Raw genomic sequence first — 24,652 nt, forward strand, 5'->3', positions numbered from 1 at the left:
CCCCTGGTGTCAACTCTACAGAGACTGAAAACCATCCACCCCGGCTCTGCTACCTGCCCACCCTCACCCTTCTGAGCAAAGCAAAGCAGAGTGGGGAGCCTCTTATTTTTTGACCCACTTATATGTCAACTCTCAAGACTGGCTGTTTTGCCAAGGGACCTGCACCAAAGGCTAATACCCAGGACTGGCCACTGAATGGCTCGGGAGAGGAGGGTCAGCTTGGGAAACCTTTTAGCTGAGATGGAGGAGTTATAAGCAGGGGGAGCTACCCCAGGAAAGGGGTACTCATTGGAGGAGTTTCTCATGCATGAGCTAATTTGTATGTGGCAAGATAATATTTCGAGCTGGTGATCAATGCTATTTTTTCCTCCCAGAATGTCCTCCTTTTCAAGTCACACAATTGAAGCAGGTGGTTGGTCAGTATTCATACTCTAAGATGGAAGATATGTATAAAGTTGACTTATTTAAGCCTCAAGGGGAAAAGAGGATCAGGATGTAAACAAAATGGTTTGGCCAGAAACATGGAGAGAAAAGGAACAAGGTGGTGGGGGAAGAGCAGTCCAAGGTTCTAGGAGACTGGTGGGCCTGCTCATTGCTTCCCAGGAGAATGAGTGGACACATGGTAAACCAAGACGGACAGTCCCCAGACCCCAAATCTGGTGTTGGAAGCTTCAGAGATCCCCAGAGCCAGGCTGATCAGGATCACATATGTGTGGTAACAGATGACTAAATTGTCAACTGACTGCATACATACACTCTGGGGTGTTTTATGAGTCGTAGAACTATGTGGCACAATTTTTCAGGGGTAGGAAAATCAGAAAACAGCTTCACATAAAAATTAAGGTGATAGAAAACACAGTTATCTTTCTTACATCCCTAAGTTGTAGCCAAAAGACACCACTATACAACTATACACATTCCCACCATTCTGAGGCCTGCTGCTTCCATTCCACTATCGGCCATTTCCCCAGATGCCCCAGGAATCAACAGTCTTGTCCAGCCTCCTCCAATCCAGAAGACCCCTCCCAGACCAAGATGGAGAATCTAACAAATACAACAGCCCCACTCACGTTTCCCACACCCTGGTTGGAAATGACCTCCCCCAGAGGAGCTCCAGTCTGCTGCCATCTCTGACCTCTACATAAAAGGAAGTGGCCACTTACTTGACCTTCAGGCTCGCGAGCATGGTCTTGTCAATCCTGCCGAGAGAAAAACAAGGGCTTCAATCAGTGCCAGAGCTGAAGTCTCCCAGCTAGCATCCACAGGGAAGAGGTCCCCGGGTTGCCTAGCCCACTAGACCAGCAGGGCCCTGCAGGGGACAGTTCTCCTCCAGCCCAGGAAGGAAGGACTATGAGCTCAGAGAGGGCTAGAGCCACACATAACCCTAGGAGATGGGTACTATTATACTTCCCATTTTAGAGATAAGGAAACTGAGGCTCAGACAGGTAAAATCACTGGCCCTGTCTAAATCCAGGCATCTGAGTCCAGACCCAGGGATCTTAAGTACTTTGCACGCAGTCTCTCCCTTCATCACCCCTCCTCCACCAGAGGACTGTGCAACCCAGGTTCCTCAGTCACTGGTGGCTGGACATTCAACACATCAGTATTTCCTGGGCTTCTGCTTTGGAAAATGCCAGCAAGCTTAGCATCCTCAGTATCAGAGACGCTCCTGTTCTGGGAGCGGCCAGTCCCATCCCAAGGAGACAGACCCCACTCCTGGGACAGAACCCAACAGCAGGCTCCGGGTGCACAGGCAGGTGGGCTCGGTCAGGCACAGGGGCTCAGAGCAGGGAAGACCATGTCTGCAGACTGTCCCAGCAGCCAGCTCCTCCGCCAGCCTGCGCTCACCCTCACTGGAAGGCAAGGAGGGCTGCTCAGCTTCTATTTTTACCCTCTGCATATGCCAGCCCATCTGGCTGGTAAAGAGGCCCCTTCCTCTCTCCAGAGACAGAAAAGTGGGTGAGAGTCCCCCTGTCGGTGTCTCCTCTTGTTTAGGAGTCACAACCACCAGCATCAACACCAGTGTCACCTTACTATTGGTGTCACCACCACCAGTCACTATCAGCATCAGTATCATCACCATCCCTGTGTCATCATCACCCTCAGGTCACCACTACCCCATGTCCATCACCCTCAGTGTCACCATCCTCCCCCATCATCATCACCATTAGTGCCAAAATCACCACCACCTCTAGGATGCTTGAAGCCCTGGGAAGTTCATTCAGCCCCCCTGTCCAGCCAGCTCAGCTCTGCCACAAGCTCCCCATACACACGGCTAGAGGGCCTGGGGCTGGGAGTGGTATCAGGGGCCACGTGGGGAGCAGTCAGAGCTTCCCCAGCAGTCACAAACCAGCACCAAGCCCTCGAGCTGGGGGTAGGACCCTCTCACTCTGAGTAGCCTTCCAGCACCTCTGACCCCAGCTCCCAACAGCAAAACAAGCCACACCCAAGGCTCCTGGCCCAGGGCCCTCCCCACTTCTTCCCCACACACTTCCTGGGCCCCTTCCTTGGGACTTCCACAGCTGGTTACCAAGGGTTTCGCTGGACCTCAACCCCCTTTGGAATGCAGACCCTCCTCTCCCATTCAACCCATTAGATGGGGGGAGGTTGGACCCAGAAGTCAAATCCCCACATTTGGCTGTAATACCTGTAACCCAGGGCAACTCAACTATACCCCCAACACTAAGCCCTGACGCTTTATATTTTCTCAAGGAACCTCTTTTAATCCTTACAACATCCCTTTGTTGTGGGGAAAGCAGAAATTCATGTATAGGGAAACTGTGACCCAGAGAGGGAAGTGTCCCATCTGAGATTCCCAGTGAGTTAAGGTGGAGCCGGCACTAGAGCCGGGACTCCTGGCATGGTGCCCTCCACCCAACCACCACGCCACCCATCGGCACTCTGGGTCACAGCAGCCCCTGTCCCAGCACCCACACCCACATCTACCCACCAGCCTGTGCACAGGGTTCCCACGCTGGGGTGTGGCTCCAAAAGGGTGGGGCTGGGGCCTTGGCAGGGCTGAGAAGGAAATGGGGCAGCATCTGGGACCCAGGCCTGTCCCGCACAGGAAGGCACAGTCCCTAGGTTCTCCCTGGCACCTTCTCTCTCCTTCCTCCTCTGCCTCAGCCATTCACTCTCATGGCTTTGTCTACCCCTGATGCTAGTAGTTATTCACTCAAGCATCCAACTTTTAAAGAACCTCCCCCCGAGATTCTGTTCACTGTCTGGAATGGACCAGGGCTTTAGGTTCTTACAATTTAGTCCCCAACCAATGGTGATACCCCCTCCCAGCTGACAGCCATTCCAGATGATCCTCACCATGAGCCTCCAACCCCATCAGGAAGCCCTGCCATCCCCTCAAACTCAATGAACTCCCAGCCAAATGCCTGCTGTAGGCAACAACTCATGTGGTCATTCTGTAAGCATCTACTGAGCACATACGATGTACCAAGCACAGTTCACCCATCTGCTCCACACATCCCTGGACACCATCTCATTGCCTGGGCCCTGACCTGCAGGAATCCCAGCCCAACCCACGTGCTTCTCCCTGACTGGGACGCAGACTAGGTGAGTCAAACCCAGACCCCACTCTCAGGACAGGACAGCAGCCCCTTGGCTCTGGCAGCAGGACGGCCTGTGAGCCGGTCCCAAGCTATGCTGTGGCTCCCCTGGCAACGCCTCATCCTCACCGTCCCCATCTGTAAATCATGGCATACCCATAATCCCTCCTGCCAGAGAATGGATGACAAAGTGCTTTCAAAGAGTAAGAAAAGCAAATCAAAAGCTACACTTCTGTGGGAGGGAGTAATTAGCCAGCAGACCAGAGGACCTCCACACAGCCTTCTGTGCCTCCCTCCCTCTCCCCCTTGCCTCCTGCACCCCCACATGAGCCCACCAGCTTCCACACCAGAACACCCCCTTCCGCCCTCCCTGCAGCAGTGGGAACCTTTCCTCTGACATGCCCCAGGCCCAGAAGCTGAAAGGAAACCGATAAAGAAAACCACTAGACCCCGTTCCACAAAGGAGGAGAAGCTACCAGCAGCTGGCAACTAAAGACAAGTCTCTGACCTCAGTCTCCCCACTTCCTGGCCCCCTGGGAAAAGGACCTCTCCCTTATCCCAGAAGGAAGCTTAGTGGCAAAAGGTGGCCCTGAGGGTGGGCAAGAGGCTGGAACATAGACTCAGCTACTACAGAGCTGGGATGGGCTGCCTGGGGTGGGACCTCTGGAGACAGGCCTGTCCCCGCCACCCAGTTCGCCCCTGCAGACAGGAGGCAGCCAAGGTCCAGTGGGCCCGAAGTCACAAAAGCAGCACCGACAGGAACACACACATGCACGCACAGGTACGAAAGGTGAGCAGCGCAGGCCAGCGTCTGCTCAGAAACACAGAGTGCACATGAGGTCACATGCGTAGGCACACCCCCCAGCCAGGCACACACCGCACAGCCACACAGGCTGGCAGTTGCAGACACACACATTCACAGTCATCCCAGAAGTGCCTACGCATGTATGGGAGTACCGGACACAGACACACACGTTCAACCAGTCACACTGGCACATGTTCACCGGCTCCAGCTGCAACCTTCGGATTCCCTAGAAGACTGTGCTCAAGAGACAGAGAGGAAAAGCTTATAGTATCCGATGGCCCCACCAGGATCGTCCACCTCAATCTGCCCCAGCATCTGAAAGTGCCCTACTCCCAAGCACGTCACAAGCACGACCTGAGCCCTCCGCTCCCACAGGCAGCCACAGCTCACACTCCCATCCCTCAACCACCCTGCCATCTGTCACCTACCATCCAAAGCCCCCAAAGGAGACACTGCGCTTCCTGCCAAACATGGTGTAGCCACTGGGCCCTGGGTCCCAGCGATGTCCCCAAGGCTGCTGGCAAAGCGCTGTGGTGCAGCAGGGTCAGTGGGCCACTGGTATAGGGCGGAGCACCCAGCATGGCACCTCCCCCAAACTGGGCTTCCTGTGGGTGAAGTCGCACGGTTGGGAGGTGTGTCCTGCCCTCCAAAAGGCAGGGGAGGTCGCAGAGGACAGCTTCCCCACACCCAGAGGAACCCACAGCTCCGGAAGGGGCTCAGCTGGCAGATTGCACCACAGCCCAAGTTGGCAGCACAGCCCCACGCAACCCTGACTTCCCGGAACCCTAAAGAAGGCCTCAGGATTCCCACAGTTGTGCCTGAAAGGGACAGAAAGACCTGGCTGGAAGGCTCCGGGAGCCCGGCAGACCCGGCCCCTCACACTCACTCCCTAGTGCTGCCCAAGATGGGGCTTTGCCTTCCTGCTCCAGCTTGGATCAGCACGTGACAGATAAACCAGCCCCACACATGTAATGACACCTGCATGCATGTGGACATGAATACACATGCACCCACATGGGCACAGGCACATGTGTAAATCTGTACACACAGGGTCCACAGGTACACATAGGACATGCATGCTCACACATGTGTCATCAGATACCCACCCACACAGGTGCACAGGTATTGCTCACTCAGGTGCAGGTTCACACAGACATTGACAGAGACACCTGCACATACATCTCATATATATACAACCCCCCCAACAAACACCTGCTCGCACATGGACTTAGACACATGGGCTCCCACATCAGCATACTTGTGCACAAACTCAGGCACACACTCAGATCACACACATGCCTACGGGATGCACACACACACATATGCAGGCACAGACCCCCTCCAGCATCTAGACAGAGGTCAGCAATACCACACTTGATGCTGGCAGTTGTGGAGGTGAGAGGGTGGCACCTTCCAGGAACTAAAGGCTAGCCTTCATCTCTGCAAGCACCAAGGACCCTGTCAAATATACAGTAGGCATTAATGACAGCCCTTAGAGGGGTGTGGCACATGTGCCACAACAGACCAGGGTATAAGAGCATAGGCCCTGGCCCTGTACCCAGGCAGTAGAGGAAGGGAAATTAGGCTCCTATGGCCTCTCCTGCTGGCTCACCCTCTCTGCAACTTCCTGTTTGGGGCCCCGCTGCCACTGTGAGAGTCATTATCTGTGCTACAGTGCCAGAGGGCCACCCCCTCGGTGGTAGACAAAGACGACAGGCTTTTCTATTTGCTTGTCTCCTCTGCAGCAGGAACAATGTTCAGGGACCTCTGGTGGCACCCTGGATGGGCTGCAGGAGCAGCTTCAAGGTCCTGGCCCAATTCAGGTCTAGGGGCTGGTGAGTATGGGGTCCTTTCCTCCAAGGCCATTCTGTGGGAAAGCGGAGGTCCATGGCTCTCGGCAGAAGGCTGGAGGTCCTCCATTCAGGACACACCATCTACCCCACCTTCACCAAGAAGGGAAGGATTGTGCAGTTCACCCTAGGGGGTTGCATCAGACTGCCGGCTTCCTACTGGACATCCATTTCACACCCAGATCTCACCCGCCCTGCGCCCACCCCACCCCGACAAGGTGCTCAGTAGGTACCATGGACACTTTGCTTCTTGCCTGCTCTGCATTTATTTGGCCTCGCTCTGAGCAAAACTCTCTGGCTCCATTCACCCAGGGGAGCACCTGGCCAGGCCTGGCCCGCCAGGGCATCCACCCTACTGGACGCAGTGCCCAGTTCAGGAGTGCGCAGGGGACCCAAGAGAAACCAACAGGACTCATTTCTAGAACACTTCCTCCCATCCTCCCCAGGGCTGCTGAACCACAGGATAGAAGCCTGGGGATGTGGAGAACACAGGGAAATGTTGCCAACCTAGAGGGAAGGCAGGCGCAAAGACCGCAATGGGAACAAGGAGGCTCTGAGACAGCATCTGTGCCCCTGCAGGCAGCTGTCCTGGAAGACAGACCTCCCCCTCGGTATATAAGAGCTGGTAAGATGTCCTTTTGTTCCTAAAGCCAATAAGTAGGATTTATCTCTCTTCATGGAGGATGTCCCAACTAAAGTAAACAGTGTTTTTTTTTTGGCTTTTTTTTTTTTGAGAGGGCATCTCTCATATTTATTGATCAAATGGTTGTTAACAACAATAAAATTCTGTATAGGGGAGTCAATGTTCAATCATTAATCAACCCCAAGCCTAATTCTCATCAGTCTCCAATCTTCTAAAGCATAATGAACAAGTTCTTACATGGTGAACAAGTTCTTACATAGTGAATAAGTTCTTACATGGTGAACAGTGCAAGGGCAGTCATCACAGAAACTTTCGGTTTTGATCACGCCTTATGAACTATAAAGAATCAGGTCAAATATGAATATTCATTTGATTTTTATACTTGATTTATATGTGAATCCCACATTTCTCCCTTCTTTTTTTTTTTTAATGAAATGCTGAAGTGGTAGGTAGATGCAAGATAAAGGTAGAAAACATAATTTAGTGCTATAAGAGGGCCAATGTAGATGATCAGGTCTGTGCCTATAGACTAAGTATTAATCCAAGCTAGATAAGGGCCACAAAACATCCACAGATGCAGAAGATTTCTCTCAAAACAGGGGGGGTGAGGTTCTAAGCCTCACCTCTGTTGATCCCCAATTTCTCACCTGATGGCCCCCCTGCGACTGTGTCTGTCTTAGGCTGTTCCTCCCTTGAGGAATCTTACCCGTCTCTGGCTAACCAGCCGTGTTCCGGGGTAAGGTAAACAGTTTGATGAGCGAAAGAGAGAAGGTGAAAACAGCCCCTTGGCCACTCAGCCTGCTCCCCCACTGACAGCGACCCCTACTCCAGGCCAAGCACCCCCTGGGTGCAGAGAACACCTGCGAGAGCCAGATGCAGCTCACAGCTTGGGCTCATGAGTCATGTGGGTTACAATAACAAAATCCCCTTTGCAAATTATGTGTTTATCAGCTAGAGAGTTCATGGTGAGCTTTCATTGGAGCACATCATTTCACGTGCTTTCATGTGTCAGATAAAGAGGTAGGGTTACAGTCACACCAAACTTAGGCACTTCTGACTGCCAGTCTTTTCTATTCTTATCTGTACATACATATGACCGTGTGTGTACACACAGTGTCTGTCAACATACTCTAAGAGAAGACACAGCTGCAAGATGCTCACGCAGCACCATTATGCCAGCCTTCATAGTCTATGGAGACAGCCAGGTAAACTCCCAGGTGGGAGGCCACCTCGGCCAAGTGTTTGCAGACCCAGGAGGGCTGCAGGCCTGAGCCCAAGCATCTGAAGGTCAGCGGAACGGCCCAGAGACCAGGCAGGGAGGAGCACTTCAAGGCCTCAGGGGCTGGATTCTCCCACCTGGTTCTGGCTCCTTGCTTAGTACCCAAAGAAGACACACAGCCATGGGATTCGGACAGCTGGCCAAGGAGTGCAAATGGCCCGGCTGCAACAGCAGATGGGGGCACAGAACTCATGGCACCCTGGACTTCCTCAAAGCCACTGGGACTGGGACCCTGTGCCCTCCTTGTCCCCAGAGGGCCTGGACAGAGAGAAGGGAGGCTCCAGATGGCTTCTAATTTCTCTCTGTAAGCTCTGGAGGGTGATGAGAGCCACTCTAGAGGCTCTGCCACTCTGCTCAGCACCCACTCCCCCAGGCTGTGGAGGCGTGGGACCTCCAACAAGTCACTCAGCCTCTCCAGGCCTCAGTTTCCTCCTCTGTGGAATGGGGTGGCTGCAGCACCACCCTCACAAGATCACAAATGAACATAAGCATCAGCACAGAGCTCCCACCCCATTATGGCAGCTGTTATAATCATTCTCAGTATGCTTCTGCCTCCTCCCTTGGTCCTGCTCAGCTTCCTGTTGCTCCCTCTCTGACCCCTCGGTTCCTCTTCTGTGTGGGGTTCAGCAGCACTGGGTCCATGGCTCTCCGGCAAGGATTGTGATTCAAGAGGAAAGAGAAGCACTGTGGAGGCCCAGCCCTCCTGCCCCACCAAACACAGCCCAGCTTCCACCCAGACCCTGGCTGACTCAGACTGCTGACCATCAGAGGGAGATGAGGAGAAGCCAGGGGGACAGGGCAGCAAGGAGCAGCAACTCCTGAACCTGTGAGTTTACAAAGTGCCAGAGCCGACCTAGCCACTTAGCTCATTCCAATCTCAGAACTGCCTCTGCGGTGGTAACACTATTATCCCCATTTTACAGATGGGAACACTGAGGCACAGAGAGGTTAAAGAACTTGACAAAATTTACCCAGCATGATGGCAGCAGAGCAAGGTCTGACTCTAGAGCCCAAGTTCTTGGTCACTGTTCTGTACAATGATCTGTGTCAGTAGGTTCTCATCACCAGATCAAACCTGCCCCACTGACTCTGGAACCTACAGAAAGGCATGACTCATGCCATGACCATTTTACAGTTGGGAAAACTAAGGCCTTGAAAGCAAAGCTCAGCTCAACAGCTGGGAAAGAACAACGACGGAGTGGGACAGAGCAAATGCCCAAATCCTTTCAACGCTTGGCCAGACAGCCTCCTTCTCTCCTGAGGATGTCCCGGCCCCTTCCACAGACCACACTTTGGGTCCCCAAGTCACAAGGCCCTGGCTTCCCTGGTGGAGGCCTGAGGTTGTTCTAGCTCAGCTGAGGGCGCAAGTCCCAGCCAGAGCCCAGGTCCCAGGACAGAGCTCCAGAGAACACACCCAGCTCAACTCACTGGGTTTTTGAGGAATTGGAGCTGAGAAAGCTGACTGGGATCAGAGGAGGACAGGCAGCCCAGGCCCCTGCCGGCTGCCCCTCTATCATGTCTGCAGGCCCTGAGGACAGGAGGGAAGGAAGAGACAGTGCGGTTTCCTCTGCTGGGTGAGCTCTGTCCTTGCAGCCACCAGTGGGAGCTGGAAGAAAAGACGAGCTCCTTTCCCAGGCGTGGGGAAGAGGCAGGTAAAGGAAGCCCAGGAAACAGGTAAAGGAAAAGCCCAGGAAACTCCAGACAGCACCAGTACTGACACTGTGGGACTCCGCTCTCCTCTTAGCTCCACCACTGAATCGCCATGCGCAGGTCACATGCTTTATTAGGGCTTCAGACGACCCTTCCTCAAAGGGGAAGCTGGGTTAGCCTCTGCTTCCTTTATAAGTCAGGTGAGGCCAAAGGGTGATGGCAGAGGACGCTGATCTCCAGGAAAATAGGGCACAGTGCCATTCAGAGTCAGCAAACCCATACTGGTTAGAAATCCACACACTGGGATAGAGATAAAATGGCACCTAACATCTGCACTGAGATTTACAGTGCACTGATCCCTTCCCCACGTCTACTATCTCAAGGGCTCGACTGCATTTCCCATTGCACAAGTTCTGAAATGCAAGATGATGACAAAAAAAAAATCCCAAGAGTACCTTGGGAGACCAGTGTGAAAACTGGGCTCCAAGAACAGGACCCCCACATACAACTGCACAGTTTATTTTGATCTGCTCAGTAATGCCAGCCTCCCAAGAGAACTGCTGGCAGGTCATGGCTGTACACTAAAGAAGCTACAAGATATGTCATGATTTTAGAAAACTTTAAGTAATAGTAAGGTGTAAACTTTTACCCATCAGATAGTAAAGGTAGGATTAAAAAAATAAAGACCTTGATAATGGGGTGAGGATATAAGGAAACAGGCATACCCACCATTAGTGTCTAAATGTTTGGAAAGGTCTATCAAATTTTAAGCGCACATACCCTTTGTGCCAACAATTAGACCAAATTTTTAAAATAACAAAAACTCTTAGAAATGTAAGCATCTATAAACTCATGTAAGTTGACAAGATCTATGCACACAGATGTTAATTATATCATTGTTTCTAACAGCAAATACAAAAAATAACCTAAATCACCATTATTCGACTTTATTGTGGAGGAAGCATACAATGGAATACTAGGTAGCCATTCAAAAGAAGGAAGTAGAATTTATATGTGTTACCATATGATGATATCCCAAAAACACAAGTTAAAAAAAAAAAATGACAGTTCATAGAGTAGGATCCCCTTCATGTAAATAAATATGTAAATTCTTATATATGTCTAGACAATTTCTAGAATGAAACTTAAGCAATGGTCTTGATTACCTCCAAAAAAATGGAAACAGGACTGAAAATCTGGGGGAAGAGACTTTGCACTGTATGCCTTCTTATGCCACTTGATTTTTAATTTTACTATGAACATGTTATAATTTAAAGAAATAGTGTTAAATATATGGATGGTTTGCTCTAGAAGACAAAGAAGAGTAAAGGGAATGGAAGAGGGGAGGAGAAGGAGTAAGCTACAAAGTCTCATTTCTTTAAAACCTTCTTAAACGACTTGGAGCTCAAACTGACCACTGATCCCAGTCCTGGGACCACCTCTTCTATCCTGAGGGGAAGCCAGTCTTACCCCAGAAAGGAAGGACCAGGGTCTCTTTCTCACCGCCTGACTCCAGATGGTTCTTCCATCCACTCTGCCTTTTAAGCAAAGCGTCTATGCTATGATTTTAAGAAAACTCAAAGGAGACAAACTTGCAACTTTGCTGGAGGAAACTTGACAACACAAACCAGAATCCCTACATGCCTACATAGAGGGCTTCTAGAGTACAGATTGCAGCCCATTTTTGGATCCAGGTGTTGGTTTTACATGGGTGTGTCAAGTTCATGGAAATTCATCAACCTGTACGCTTAAAATCTGTGCATGTCTCTGTATATAAATTATGCTTCAATAAAAAGGATTTTTTAAATATGCATGCCTTTTGACCCAGCAATTCTGTTCCCAATTTCACACCATCCCAAGGGGGAAAAATCAGAATCATGTACCAAATTGTACTTTTGAGAGTCCCCAGCACATTGTTGTCCTAAGAAACACTGGGAATGATCTAAATTTCCACAAGGGTAGGTTAAAGAAAGACAGCGTCTCCCCACAACAGAGTACATTTCAGCCAAAATAAAGTAGGTATAGAAGTATATGTAACGACAAGGGAAAATGTCACAGCACATTTCTGAATGGACTAAAACAGGCTAAATAATATGCCCTGGGCCATAAAGTTCAGAGGGTGAGACTAAGAATCATGATTTTTCCCTTGTGTTTTTCTGAATTTTCTAGGTTTTCTGAAATAAGCATGTCTTACTTTTATAATTAGGAAAACAATAAACACTATTAAAGATAATGACGAATGAAAGGAAGCAAAAGGAGAAAAAGGAGATGGCCCAGTGTTATAAATTAGTGGTTCCCAAATGCAAGGGGCCTAAAAGTCACCAGGGACTTGAATAGAATTGGTTCAAATCCCACCATGCTGCTTATCAGCAGTGTGACTTTGCACTAGTTCCTCAACCTCTCTGTGCCTCAGACCAGATTCCCCATCTATAAAATTGGGGAATTAATGGTACCTACCTCATAGGGCTGCTGGGAGGGGTAAATGAGTTAACATGTTGTTAAGCCTTCAGATCAGTGCCTGAAATGCAGCTGTGTTAGCCAGCGCAACTGCTAAAATTCTGACTCCATCGTTCCAGGCTGGGCCGTGGAATCTGCATCTTTAACAGACTCCCCAGGTGACTCCAATGCAGTGAGAGACACAGGAATGAAATTCACTACAATACTCCCATTGTCTTTAGTGGCCCTGGAGTTATCTGTGGGAAGGCTTGGGCACTAGAACCTGTGTGCAGGGGATTCTCACTAAAGGAGATCACAAAGCCAGCTCTTCTGCTCACTGCATCCAGCTAGGTCCCTCTCAACCCTCCCCTACTACTGCAGAGCCTCACCTGGGGACTAGCAGAGATTCACGAAAGTGTGGGCACCGGCGCCCTCTACAGGCCATTTGGAGTTGTGCAAGGAGGAAGGGGGTGTCTTCTGACTTGGAGCTGAGAGGGCAGCTGTACTGCTGCTCCTTGGCCAAAGGGGCAGAGGGATGGGGCCATTCCCTGTAGTGCAGGTGATAAGCAATAACCACCTGGTGTCAGAACACATGGTTCCAGCCCTTGTCCTGACATTAAATGTAGCTGTGGAAAACTATAAACTCCCTCTGCCTCATTTTTTTTTATCTGTAGAGTAACTGCAGTCATTTTTTGAGAATCCCATGAGCCAGTGAAGTTAGTTTTTACTTCATTTAATCCTTACCAACCATGTCCTTTATTCTGGTTATGAAATGAAGCCTTAGAGAAACTAAGAGTAAGAGGTTGCCCAAGATCACAGGGCTGGTAGGTAATAGCAGAATTCAAACCCCGAGCCCCTACTTTTAACAATTCTGCCATTCCTACAGAGAATGAGGGCAGCACTAGACGTGAGAAGCCGCCAAGCTGAGCTTGAGCAAAGCCCGAGATTCCTTCTGAGCCCCCGCCAATGCCCAGCTGCAGAGCAGCCCCAACCTGGGCCAGAGAGCAAAGCCAGAGGCACCTCCCCATGCCCGGCAAGCTGGGCTGGGGAATGCTACCTCTGGCAGATGAAAGGTGACTCAGGTGGAGACAGGCAGCGGGAAACAGGAGAGGCAGGGAGTCACCGCAGACACTTTAAAAAGAAAAAAAGGGCAAGCTGCTCACACACAGCACACTCACGGTTCATTTATCCCAATTTCCCTGGATAAAAATGGAGGCCCTTCCCCTACCCCGGAGGAACTCTGCTGGAGCCCCAGCCTCGTGGCATCCCTGTCAACACCTGTCCCTTGCTGAATTAGAATGACATAATAAACGGAGGCAGAAAGGCCTTTTCCACTCAAGGCCCCCTCTTCTCTTCCACTACTGCCCCCCAGCTCCCAACTCAGAAGGGCTCTGCACAGCCCGGTGCCTCATGTGTCACATGCAAGTGGGTGGTGACTTGGGCTGGATCCTGTATCTCGGTGAAAACTTGGACCAGTGCTTCACTGGAGGCTGGGGGATCTGAGGGCAGACATGTAGTCACTGTTACAGAAACAACCCAATGAGGTACATACTGGCGGTGTCACCATTTTGCAGATGTAGACATTGGGGTGCAGGGAAAGAACAAGTAATTTGCTCAGGGTCACACACCTAGGAAGTGGCTGTGGCAGACTGTATTTTCCAAAGATGGCCACGCCATTCCACAATCATCCTCCATCCCGCATGCTCCTCTTGCCATATGACATTTTCACCACCACCTCCCCGCCCCGTGAGAGGTGGGGTCTAAGTCTCCTCCTCTCTGATCTGTGACTATGGCACGGGCAATGCTACATCATTCCAAAGCTAGGTGAGAAGATGACAGTTGCCTGGCTCTTCCTTGGGATTCTCGCCTTTAACCCAGCCACCATGCTGTGAGGAAGCCCAAACCAGCACCCAGAGAGAGCACATGGAGAGGCCTATGTGGCCAGGAGCTGAGACCTCAAGCCAACAGTGGAGCCTTCAGAAGATTCCAGCCCCAGACTTTGAGCTGCCCCTAATGATGTTGGCAGAGCAGATATAAGTAACCCCACCAGTATCCTGGGCAAACCCTTCCCACACTGCAGATTCCTGAGCAAATGAACGTCATCACTGTTTTAAGCCACAAGCTTCTGGAAAGTTTATTATGCAGCATTATTTCATCAGAATAGTAGCAGAGCCAGAATTGGAACCCAGCAAACTGGCCCAAGCTGGTATTCCCAGCCACTCTGCAAAGGTCCCTGCTGTGGGAGACAGTGTAGAGGAGGAGTTTAGAGCTTGGGCCTAGAGGCAGACTATCTTCATGTATTTACATATTCATTCATGAATTTATTCATTCATTCATCAAATGTTTGTTTACTGCATCGGTACCATGTTCCAAGCTCTCTGCTAATGCTAAGGATATTCTGGTGAACAAGACAGATCCCTGCCTGGGGGTTGAGGGTAAGGAGGTGGAAGAAAAAAGAAGGGTTACTTCACACAGGGATTACAACAGGGGGATATGATCCCAAGGGCACTGGATGGGCAGGGATCCCTGGTTAGAGGGGATGACCCAGGACGACCTCTCTGAAGAAGAGACGGCAGGGTAACGTGGGCCCAGCTGCATGAAGAGGGGAGGACCAGGAGCAGGTGTCAAGAACAGACCTGGGTTCATGTCAACTACTTATGAGCCATATGACCTTGTGAATATGACCTGCCTCTCTGAGCCCCCACTTCCTCATAAGACAGGGACATTTTCAGAATCCATCTATATGGTTGTTCTGAGGAGTCAATGAGCTAATACACGTATACTGTGCAGTCCAGGGCCCGGCACAGGAAGAGCTCCATAAATATAAATACTGTGGTGCAGGAATTATGCTGAGGCCAAGGTCCCCCCTGGGAGGACCAAAGCCCTTGAAACCACTCTGCTCCCCATCAGAAACTGTGCTAGCCACAGCTACTGGGAAAGAGAGCAAGGATAGCGGGGCTGGGGGAGGCTTTCCACTGCTGCACCCGTACCCAAGCCTCTGAGGGTGGGTCAGATGGATGAGGAACACACATATTTCCCTGAAGCACTGCTGAAAAGTGCAGCATGGCAACCTGAGAAACAGCCAGGCTTCTGCCCACCCCCTGCAGAATCCCTGACTCATCTCCTCAACCCAGAGCTCACCCACCCATCACCCTAGGCTCACAGCTCAAAGGACGGGGCTGGAGGTTGGACTGGTTGTCCCTCACCAGGCCCTGCCCCAAAGGCGTGGCATCCACACAGCCAATGGGGGAGAAGCAACTTTCTCAAGGTAGAAGGAGGGACAGGGACAGAAAGCCTGGGGAGAGGGCTGAGCTGGGCAGAGCAGAAGATTCAGGAGCCCCAGGGAGCCAGGAAACCCTGCTGGGGTAAATATCACCTGCCATTGGACAGGCACACCCCCAAGGATCCTGGAGAGCACCCAGTGTGTGGCCAACACACACACCCAGAGAAAAGAACACCAACAAGCCAGAGCACGCAACAGTGCGCACAGAACATGCTCAGAGGACCCACACATGGCCACAGACAGATTGTGCAGATACGATCCAGCAACACGCGTGCGCATGCACACACAGATACACACAGACACACACACACACCTCACTGTGCCCAAATGCCTGTCACACCCCTCCTGCTCTTGCTCACTACCAGTCATCTAATTGGCAGGGTCCCCCAGGTGCCCATGCCTGCTGCCATCTGCTGACCTAGAGCAGCATGCCCAGCATGATCCAGGAAGGAGGCTGACAGCCCTGGATCTGAATGAGCTAAGGGGATGGGACACCAGCCAGCCCTGAGAGCAACCTGCAAATCCAGAAACCAAGCACGCAGGTCTGGGGGCTCAGCACAGCCCAGTCTCAGGCCAGGTCCCCATAGAGGACAATCCTTGCTTTTGTAGCCCACCTGCTCTGGGAGCCCCTACAGCTGTTTCACATTGTGAGCCAGTGGAATGGAATCCCCTTATAACTATGTGGAAGTCCAGAAGGGTTGTGGCAAACAGAGAAAAAAAAGTACAGCATGGCAGCCTGAGATCAGACATGAAGCAGAACTTCCCACTAGAGGGGCACCAAAGCATTGAAAGAGGTATGGGCAAGAAGAGAATGTCCATAAAGATACCCTCTTCAAAAGGAGAGGAGGTGGATGGGGTGTCATTACTCATTTTATTTTATTTTTTAACTAAACTTATTAAAAACAAAAGGAGTCCCAAATTGCAGAGGCCAGAGGAGTCTTTAAATAACTAAATGACTCCCCAGCCTAGGCTGGGTGTGACCTTGCCTAAAGGCAGAGGGTAGACACAGTGATCTTCGAATTGCCAACCTGAGCTGCTCCTGCACAAACAAGAAGCAGAGGACACCTTCCTACTGCATGATCCCTCCCTCAGGGGGGCGGCGCGTTACTCAGAGATGGGAGAGGGTAGGGAGACGAGAGCCACCTGGCTATGGTACCACAGACTTGCTTTCTGCAATTGCCACTTAAGTGCCTACAGTCAGCACCTCCCGAGCCAAAGGGGATGGTGGCCTGGGAGGGGCAGGCAGACACATTGGGAAAAAGGAGAATGAGGAGGCTTCTAGGTCCCATACTCTTTAATATAAAGCCTACCCCGGTTATGCCCTAGGACCCCCCAACTAATAATCCTCAACCACTGCTTTCTCTCATGCCACCCCATCGCTCTCCCACAGGCCAGCCTGTCCCCTGGCCGCCCTAGGTCTCCCAAGCCCCAGGCACCAAGGCTACCCATCTTGCCCCACTGCCCAGCTCTTCCAACATTCTTGGCCACTCTCTGCCAACCAGTCTCCCTCCCCTTCCTGCCCTCTGTTTTCCCTGGCCCTCCTCCACCCTCTGCCCTGTCCTCCCCACTGACTGGTCCAGACTAGTGCCCACAACCATCTGCCAGCTCCAAACGCCAGCATCCGCCCTCCTGCCACGCCTCCTTCAAGCACCTGCTACTTAGCCACCTTCTTCCCTCCACCCCCTCTGCCCATGGCCAGGCTCCCCTGTCCTCCTGGGGACAGCCAGCAAGAGGCACGTCCGAGCCACCAGCCCAGGGGGCAGGGCATCGCTGGCTCCAATTCACAGACTGTCAAACAGAACCTTTCAGGGGGCCAGGAGCCTGGGCCACAGCTCCAGGAGGAACTGACCAGGTCAGGTGTCTGGACCTTGAGCCCCAGACTCTAAACCAGGAGGGGGGTCCTTAGAGGTCACCCAATCCAGCCTCCTCCTCCACATGAGTGAATGAATATCTGAGTCACCCAGAAGGTGCTGTCTTCCTGAATAAACAGAAATACTCCATTTGTGGAGCCTTTGCTACAGACCCATCACCACGTTCAAAAATTTAATATCCATCTTATTTAACACTCACAATCCCAGATAAGGAGACCGAGACTCAGAGAAGTCAGGAAATTTGCCCAAGGCGATGCAGTGTGTTGCACACCTCAGTGCGCCACTTCAAACCCTCTCGGCCCCTCTTCTTACTCCATCTTTTTTTGCAATGACCAGCTCCCTGCAGGCTTCAAGCCACAGCTTACAGTCCACATGGCAAAGCTTCATCTAGGGCTGAGTCAGGCCTTCTTTGAAGCTGCAGTGAGGGATGCCCACAGGAACATGCTTGAGCCGTCTGGAAGCACATGGGAGTTAATACCCACGGAGCCTCCCATGTCCAGTAGGGGACAGAGCCAATGGATGGTCACGCTTCCCTACTTCTCTCCCCAACAGAGCACTTCTGAACCACATTCCACAAGGCTCCTCAGGAGACCACCAGGACAGAGTGGTGCTCATATAAAATAACGCATCCTGTGCTGCTTCTCCTTTCTCTCCTTCATGCCCTTTGCCCCCACCTCTGGTCCCTGAGATCACTTGTCAAATAAACTATCGCACAGGAGCCCTTCTCTCAGCCTCTGCTTTGGGGGAGCTCAGGCGGAGGGGGCACAGCAAGTGTGGCGTGGCTGGTGGAGCCGGGATTCAAACCCAGGTCTAAGTGACAACAGAGCCTTTATGCTCAACCAGCTGCTGCCACCACCATCCAGGCCTGGGTCCCTTTCCCTAAGGTTCAAGTTATTCTGAACCACTGTGGCTCAGCCACACTTGATTCAGACAGGGTCATGGGAAGGGGGCAGGGAGGGCGTAAGGGTGCCCGCAGCAGGGGGTCATCTCTGGAACTGAGGCCACTTTCACCAAATTGCCTCAACACCCTGGACCAAGTGGAAGCCCCAACTAGACAATGCTCTGGCCCTACTCAAATTTAGCATCTGCCTCTGCCCAGAAATTTCTGTGGCTCTTCAGCACCAGTCCCCCATCCCACCCCCACCCCACCCCACCCTCACTCCTCATACCTTGGAAGGGAGGGAGGACCAGAGGTAGCTTCTTGAAGCCTGAGCAGCCACGCCTAGCTGACACCCACTCTGTCCTATCCCTGGACTCAGAAAACCCAACACACCTGCTGGAGGTGAGGCCAGAGTCTCCCCTGAATCCTGCCCAAGTCTCGAAGATGTGCTGGGACTTTCCTGGGGAAAATCACTGCTGGGACCTCACATGCCTGAGTCACTCCCAGCAACCCCCCTCCCAGGCAGCTGTGCAAGAGCTGTTTACTCCTCACCCCAAAGCAGGAAGAAGGAGTGGGGGGTGCCTTCTCCCCTCTCCATGGGAAGCTGAGGTCCAGGGAGCTTAAGGGATGGCCCCAGGGTCACAAAGCAGGAAAAGAACCTAAGAACCCTGGCGCCTGGCCCAGGCCAACCATATTATTCCTTATGGAGGCTGCTCCGATGGGGGCTACTCAACAGAGGCAAGTCTGGCTTTCAGATCCAAACCCCACTTGCATGTAAATGCCCTTAGGTTTGTTAAGAAGGGTATAAAGGGAGCTATAGGAAACATGAGGATGTCTCCTCAACTAGCTCCCACACACAGTGTCAGGTGGTGGCAAAGCCAAGTGGACTCTACACAGTCCTGAGGTCTCCTGAACACACACCTGCCCAGGACCCCCACCCAGGGTTGGCTCTCTGGCTCTCACCCACCCAAGGCTTTCAGAAATGAGCATCAGGCTGGAGGCTGGCCCTGCCGCAGAGGTCCACGAAGGCCTCTCAGCCAGCACCCCACCACCCTAGCTCCCCTCCCTGCAGCAGGCACAGGTTGGAGTGAGGATGGGGTGGGGTTTATGCCCTTCTGGAAAAAAACAAACCAACCCAGCCTGGCTACAGGGTCCTCCTGGGGAGTCTGGCTTTTTCCTTCTACCACCACCTGTAAACACTCCACCTCTGACCTCCATGCCGATCAGCTTCTCCAGCCAGAGACTTTGACAGGGGCTGGGCAATATCTCACTCCCACCACACATGATGTGTGTGCGCAACACCCCTCCGGTATGGGTTTCTAAGGACAGTCACCCAACCTCCCTAACATAACCCATTACGCTTAACTGCTCTGGAATCGCAGCCCCGAGCTCACACACGTCCCTACGAGCTGGATTTCCCTGTGCAAACACAAGCATTTACACTCAAAACATACACCCCAATCGCACGTTGTCACATCTAGGTCTCACGTCCTGATCCAGGCTGACTATGGAATCACCATTCAGTCCCGGACCCACTGACCTTCTGTGACGCCTGGCGCCCAGGGCTCGCTCCTCGACGTGGACGGAATGTCAACAGTCAGTCGCAGCGGCTCGCCTGGCCTGTGCACCAGCCAAGGCGGCGGCCACCCGTCCCCAGCCGGACCCAAGCCCCCTCCTCCTCGGCGGCGGGCTTCCCTCGCAGCCCGCCCAGTCGCGCGCACCGTCACCGCCGCGCGCACACGCGCACGCCCAGCCGGCGGCTCGGGACGCACAAAGCTGCGCCCTCCGCCCGCCCGCAGCCGCCCGCACACCTGGCGGGCGCGCCCCCAGCCTCCGGAGCCGCGCACACGCAGCCCGTACAGCCGCGTGGGCCTCGGGCCGGGGACAGCCGGGAGCCACACACCCGCTGCTGGCCGCGCCCACCTCGCTCTCCCGCCCCCCGCGACGCCGCCGCCCGGCCCGGGCCCTGCAGCCGGGGTACTCACCCCGGCTCGCCGAGCGCAGCGCCGCGCAGCTGCCGGAGGGTGGCGAGGGCAGGGCCGCGGGAGGCGGGCACGGGGCGGGAAGGGCGCCGTTGGGCGGGGGACAGGGGCTACGGCGGGTCCCGAGCGCCGCGCCCGCTTGGAGAAGCTCGCTTCGCCGCCGCCAGGGGACTGACTGCCCCAGGCGACTCCTCCGAACAAAGGCGCGGGGCGGGGCAGGCGCCCAAGGGACCCGGGGGAGAGGAGGGAACAGCTCAACTGCCCACAGAAGTTCTTGGAGGATGGGGTCCCGAGAAGTGGCGAACGGAGGTGCAGAAAAAAACGCGGGTTTCTGGTTTGTTGGGGAAGACCCTCTGGTGCTCCCTCCAGCTACGCGCGGGGTGGGGACCGGGGTACCGTGCTGTCCGGACTTTGAAGATGGATGCCTCAAGGGATGCCTGAACCCGGGAAACTGGCCCTGACTTGGGCCTTCACTCCACACACATCCTCAGCAAGGATGCGTCTTAACTTGGAGGGGTTAAGGAAAGGAGGGGTCCTCTAGGCAGCCTCTGGGATGCCTGAGTTCCCTCGTCGGTAACCTCCACGGAAGGCGGCCTCTTAACTGGCTTGTACACCTCAGTGACAGGAAGCTCGTACCTTCAGGAGGCAGCCCACACCATCCTGGCCGCTCTAAGTGCCAGAAAACCATTCCTTTAACTGCCCTGAAGTCTGCGTCGCTTCTGTCTGTTGGCCATGGTCTCACTGCTCTGGCCACAGTGGCTTTCTGCTTCTAGAATATTCCTAGAACCTTGTCCTTACTCCTGCAGGAATACTGTCCCACCCATCTCCTGTACCCCCTCCGAGCATCCATTGAACACTGCTCAGCAGCAGCTTCTCCATATGGTTGCCACCTTATGCTCTTCAGGACTCACTACAAATGTCACCTTCTCAGAATGGCCTTCCACCTCTTCCAGAGTGTTGACACATCCACATCCACCAGCCACTCTACCTCTGATGCCCTGTTTTAGTGTCTTCAGCACTCTAGATTGTCTCAGGAAATTCTCTTGTCTGTGTGTCTATAGTCTCTCTCTCCTGCTAGAATATATGCTCCATGTAGGCAGGACCCTTGTCTGCCTTGAGACAGGCACTGTAACCCCAGCGCCTGACCCAATGGAAGGAAGAAAGGGAGGCAGGGCAGGGCAGCCTATGGTCTGAGTCCCTTAAGCAGCCTGGTCCATCACCCTCAAACACAACCTGCTAAGCTGTTCAAGGGTAACATCTGGCACAGAGTTAGCAAAGAAAAGGTGCTCAACCCCTAGCCCATCTGTCCATCAAATAAATGGGCAAATGAAGGAACATTCCTCTTAGAGTCTGAGACTAAGGACAGCAGGACTTCCTCCTCTCCTCTGGACTTTGCCCTGAGCCCTTGCAGCTTCAACATGCAAGCATTTTCTTAAAACCTAAAAAGTGGGGCCCTACCCAAGCTTCTCGTCAATTGGAACCCCTCAGACAGCTCTGATTCCCTTGCCCAGCTACCCAGGTGTAGACAGGACCAGACACCAAAATGGATTTCCTCTTTATCCCTGCTATATTGTTCCTACTAGACTTGGACCTGGAATCCAGCCTCCAGGGCATTTGGGATCCCAATTTTGCCATCTTGCCTGTTGGAATGGTGCCCAGGTGCCCACCACTGGCAATGTCACCAGCATGCTGTCCACATCTTTTCTCACCAAGCAACTAATAAACACGTTGAGCAGAACTCAGCGGACAGCAGCCCACCTAACCTCCCTAGCTGTGCCAGCCCCCAGCCCACATTCCTCTGTGTCACCTGCGAAACTCTGATGGGAAGAATAGAACAATTTCTTGCTGACACTCAGAGCCACTGTTTCCTGTTACACCACCCCCAACCTACTTTTAGTCTAGAAAACTAATCAGAAAAGCAAATAAGCTTCCCCCAGCAGGATGGGTTCTCAGGGAATTCACTCACTGCTGCTAATGACCCATCTCTTCCTTTTCTAAGTGCCTCCCAATCATCTCTTTAATAACAGACTCTGACACTTGGCCAGGAGGGATGCTCAATTCACTTATTTATGGTTTGTGGACTTACTACCTCTTTGTAAGGATAGAAATTACCTTCGCCATCTCCTGCCTTTGGACACATGCCTTATTCTCTGACAGGCAGTGTGCAGGGTCGTTAGGAACACTGCCATTATTAGCTGTCACTCAACCTCTGTGTCTCAGTTTTGTCATCTGAAAAATGGGAAGAATGATAGTACCTAGATTGCACATAGTATTGTTGTGAAGATTACATCTATCACTGCAAAGCATGTACATCATGACATAATAAGCACTCAAAAATTAATTATTAATATTCTATCACAAAATTACTTCAGCCATGGAGGATGGCAGCCTCCTCTTCAAGTCCCCTGGGATGTAGCCTTCCCAAGTATGAAAGCTGAAGTTATTTCAAATGGCTCCATCCTGTCTTGTGATTGCTTCCCTCCTCTAAGGACTCAGCTCTGCTCTTGTGACTCTGAAGAGCATTCTTGTTCTTTGGCTCAGAAAACAGCAGCTCTGTAGCCTCATGCCACCTGCATGGGAAAGAGATCTCGCCTTCCTCTTCTTCCCTTCCTACTATCTCAGGCCAGTGTAGCTGGGCCACCTGTCCTGGGACTAGCCTCCCTACCAGACTTCCTACAGATTCCGAGCCTGCACTAGGTCCATTTGTCATTCACCTGGTGCCTGTTTAAGGTGCTCCTTCTCTGAGCTAGGACCCCAGGATACAGCAGAGAACAAGGTAGAAAAGGTCCTGCCCTCATAGAGCTTACATTCCAGGGGGCACCAGAAACAATGTACAGATAGACAAATAAGATAGGGTCCGGTAGTGGCAAGAGCTTTGAAGGACAGGAGAGAAGGTGAGGGAGAAGCTACTGGCACACAACACAGCAGGTTTTGTACATTATCCAAAACTGAATTCACCATGTGCCCTTCAGGTCCGTGTGTCACTAGCAATTTCCTGGCAGTCATACTGGCCTTTTTCCATGCAAGCATTCACAACTGGACATTCAGAATTTCATTTTTGCACCCTTCCCAATACTTCTTGCCTCCAGCTCTGGGGGCTTTTCTGTACATTATTTTAAATCCAACCTCTGGAGTCCAGGGTAATCTTGTCTGAACACCCATTACCTGGATGCCAAGAGTTCCCAGATGGCCCAAGTCACCTTTCCTGTGGTTACTGTCACTTACACATCACCATCCAATTAATTCTTCCTCTTTAGGCAGAAATGGATCTAGAGTTCCCATTCGCCTCACTGCTTCCTGTACCTTCTGAAATCATCAATGAGACAAGAGGGAGCAGATGCCTCAGCTAAACAGGATTCCTGGCAGATGTCTGGGGAGGTGAAGTCTCCCATCACTTCTAAACCTTACTCCTGGGCCAGTTTTGGGGGCTGCAGGAAGGGCATCACCCTTGTCCTCTTGTCGGCCAGCCATGGTGCACCCCCAAATGATGTCACTTCCATTTCTTTTTCATGCAAGCACCCCTGGGAGGGGAGACATGTGCATTCTTGGATGTGAGGGTCCTGCTAATTTAGGAGCTGGTACAAAGAGGTGGACAGAAGGTCCAGGACCTGGTCTAGTAGAAGCCTTGGTAAGGCGTGTGACAGCAGCAGGGTTACCCAGGTGTCTTGCCAAGACCGCTAACGCTGGTCACACCCATCCACAATATGGAAGAAGAGTAGGCAGGAGCCCAGGAGCAGGAATCTGAGGACAAGCCCTCTGCTCCCAGCCCCCCACCCAGAGCCAGAATCCCAGCTGGGGGGAGGAGGAGACAAGGAAGGCAGGGCCAGCTCCACCCAGGTCAAAGGGGGGCTGCCCAGCAAACTTGCCCACCGCTCTTCCTCTTAAAGAGGAACCGGCTGATATACAGGCCTCAGAAACCAGCCTGATATACAGGCTGCTCTGCATCATTTCACTTCAGACTCATGATCTTCCTGATAGAAGGCAGGATATATACGGTCATACCCATCTTACAGAAGAGAAAACAAAGGCAGTGAACTACCCCTGCCTGCTCAGTGCATTCCAGCCTGGACACGCAGCCAGGCTGACAAACACTTTCCAGGACCCTGGGACTCTTCTCTACCACTGAGGCAGTGGTTCTCCACTGTGGATCCATGGAGCAGAGTGGGGCTGGTCGCCCAAGTACCACCTGGAGGTGGGGAGGCAGAATGGAGAAAGGACTGCAGGCCCCTTACCTGGAGGGAGACGCAAGGTCAGCGCGGCTGAGGATGCGATGCTGCTGCGGGCTGTAGAGCCACTGAAAGGCTGTCAATGTCCTCTCCTCGATGCGGAACCGCCCTTCCTGCACATACCTGCGGGCAGGACAGGAGAGAGTGAGGTGGGTAGGCAGGGCTCTGCAGAGCTCCTTTGCAGTGT

At 52.6% G+C, this 24,652-nt stretch overlaps 1 protein-coding gene across 7 annotated transcripts in view; it reads right to left on the reverse strand.

The window, feature by feature from the left end:
* The window catches only part of RAP1GAP2 (RAP1 GTPase activating protein 2), a 211,556-nt gene that overhangs the window by 175,120 nt on the left and 11,784 nt on the right, over positions 1-24,652 (reverse strand). For 2 of the 7 annotated variants that reach the window (XM_037022789.2, XM_037022788.2), the window contains exons 2-3: positions 24,472-24,588; positions 1,164-1,199 (exon numbers count right to left, since the gene is read on the reverse strand). In XM_037022789.2, the coding sequence (XP_036878684.2) occupies positions 1,164-1,199; positions 24,472-24,588 (153 nt within the window). Of the gene's footprint in view, positions 1-1,163; positions 1,200-4,793; positions 4,924-19,797; positions 20,026-20,242; positions 20,348-24,471; positions 24,589-24,652 lie in introns of those variants that run through there. The other 5 variants (XM_037022793.2, XM_037022792.2, XM_037022791.2 and 2 more) reach the window with 5 other exon arrangements.

The sequence above is a fragment of the Manis javanica genome, chromosome 4 (assembly GCF_040802235.1).
Source record: "Manis javanica isolate MJ-LG chromosome 4, MJ_LKY, whole genome shotgun sequence".
Lineage (NCBI taxonomy): Eukaryota > Metazoa > Chordata > Mammalia > Pholidota > Manidae > Manis > Manis javanica.